At 66.0% G+C, this 1,116-nt stretch overlaps 1 protein-coding gene across 1 annotated transcript in view; it reads left to right on the plus strand.

The window, feature by feature from the left end:
* LGALS3BP (lectin, galactoside-binding, soluble, 3 binding protein) overlaps window positions 1–1,116 on the plus strand; it is a 4,672-nt gene continuing 3,556 nt past the window's right edge. Inside the window, exon 1 of the mRNA XM_014531722.1 lies at window positions 1–240. Within this exon, the coding sequence (XP_014387208.1) occupies window positions 16–240 (225 nt within the window). The 5' untranslated portion in view covers window positions 1–15. The remainder of the gene's footprint in view (window positions 241–1,116) is intronic.

Consider the following 1,116-nt stretch of genomic DNA (forward strand, 5'->3'; position numbering starts at 1 on the left):
GCGCTCAGGGCTGGGATGCCCTCCCCGCCCCTGCGAGGTGACAGCTCTTTGTCAGGCGTCCCGGGGAGCCCCAGCCCCTCCAGTGTCTGTCCTCGCTGTCCCCCAGGAACGGGCCCCATCATGCTGGACGAAGTGCAGTGCTTGGGGACAGAGCCCTCGCTGGCCAACTGCTCGTCCCTGGGCTGGCTGAGGAGCAAGTGCAGGCACAACCAGGACGCCGGCGTCATCTGCAGCAACGGTGCGCGGCTGCCCCACCCTACCCCCCAAAATCTGGGTCCCCGGGGCTGCCCCACCCCACCCCCCACAGGCTGGGCCCCCGAGCATCCTGCCCTGGGCCAGGATCCTGGTCATGCGGCTCCCTGCCCCACCCAGCACGCAGGCCCTCCAAGCCCATCACACACCCGTGGGTGGGTTCGAGGTGACGCCCACTCCCCCAGAGGCGGGACAGCCTGCAGAGCCGCACGGCCCCACGCCCAGGGGTCTGCAGAGTGCGGCTTCTCTCTAAGCGCCAGCCTTTCATTCCTGCGGGTCCCAGTGCAGCCTGTCACACAGGCCCTGGGTGCCCGGCGCATGCTGACCGTCCTGGGCTGAGGGGCCTGGGGCTGAGGGGCCTGGGCTGAGAGGCCTGGGGCTGAGGGGCCTGGGGCTGAGAGGCCTGGGGGTTTCTTTTCTTTCTTTTTGAGAGAGAAAGGAAGGGGGAGAGAGAGAGAGAGAGAGAGAGAGAAACATCGGTTGCCTCCCGTACCCCCCCAACCTGATCGGGGATCAAACCCTCCACACTTCCGTACATAGGACGCCGCTCCACCCACTGAGCCACACTGGCATCTTTTTTTTTTTAATTTTAGGAAGGGAGAGGGAGAGAGAAACATCATGATGAGACAGAATCACGGATCGGCTGCCTCCTACACATCCCCCCCCCCCCCCCCCCCCCCATATGCAACCCGAGCATGTGCCCTGACCAGGAACCTTGACTTCCCGGTTCATAGGTCGACACTCAACCACTGAGCCACGCCAGCCGGGCGGGGTGCAGGGGAGCACCCAGGCTGGAGTGGGGGTGCAGGACACCTGGCTGGGGCGGGTGCAGGACACCTGGCTGGGTGGGGGCAGGGGAGCAGC

Source organism: Myotis brandtii, unplaced genomic scaffold (assembly GCF_000412655.1).
Source record: "Myotis brandtii unplaced genomic scaffold, ASM41265v1 scaffold825, whole genome shotgun sequence".
Classification (NCBI taxonomy): domain Eukaryota; kingdom Metazoa; phylum Chordata; class Mammalia; order Chiroptera; family Vespertilionidae; genus Myotis; species Myotis brandtii.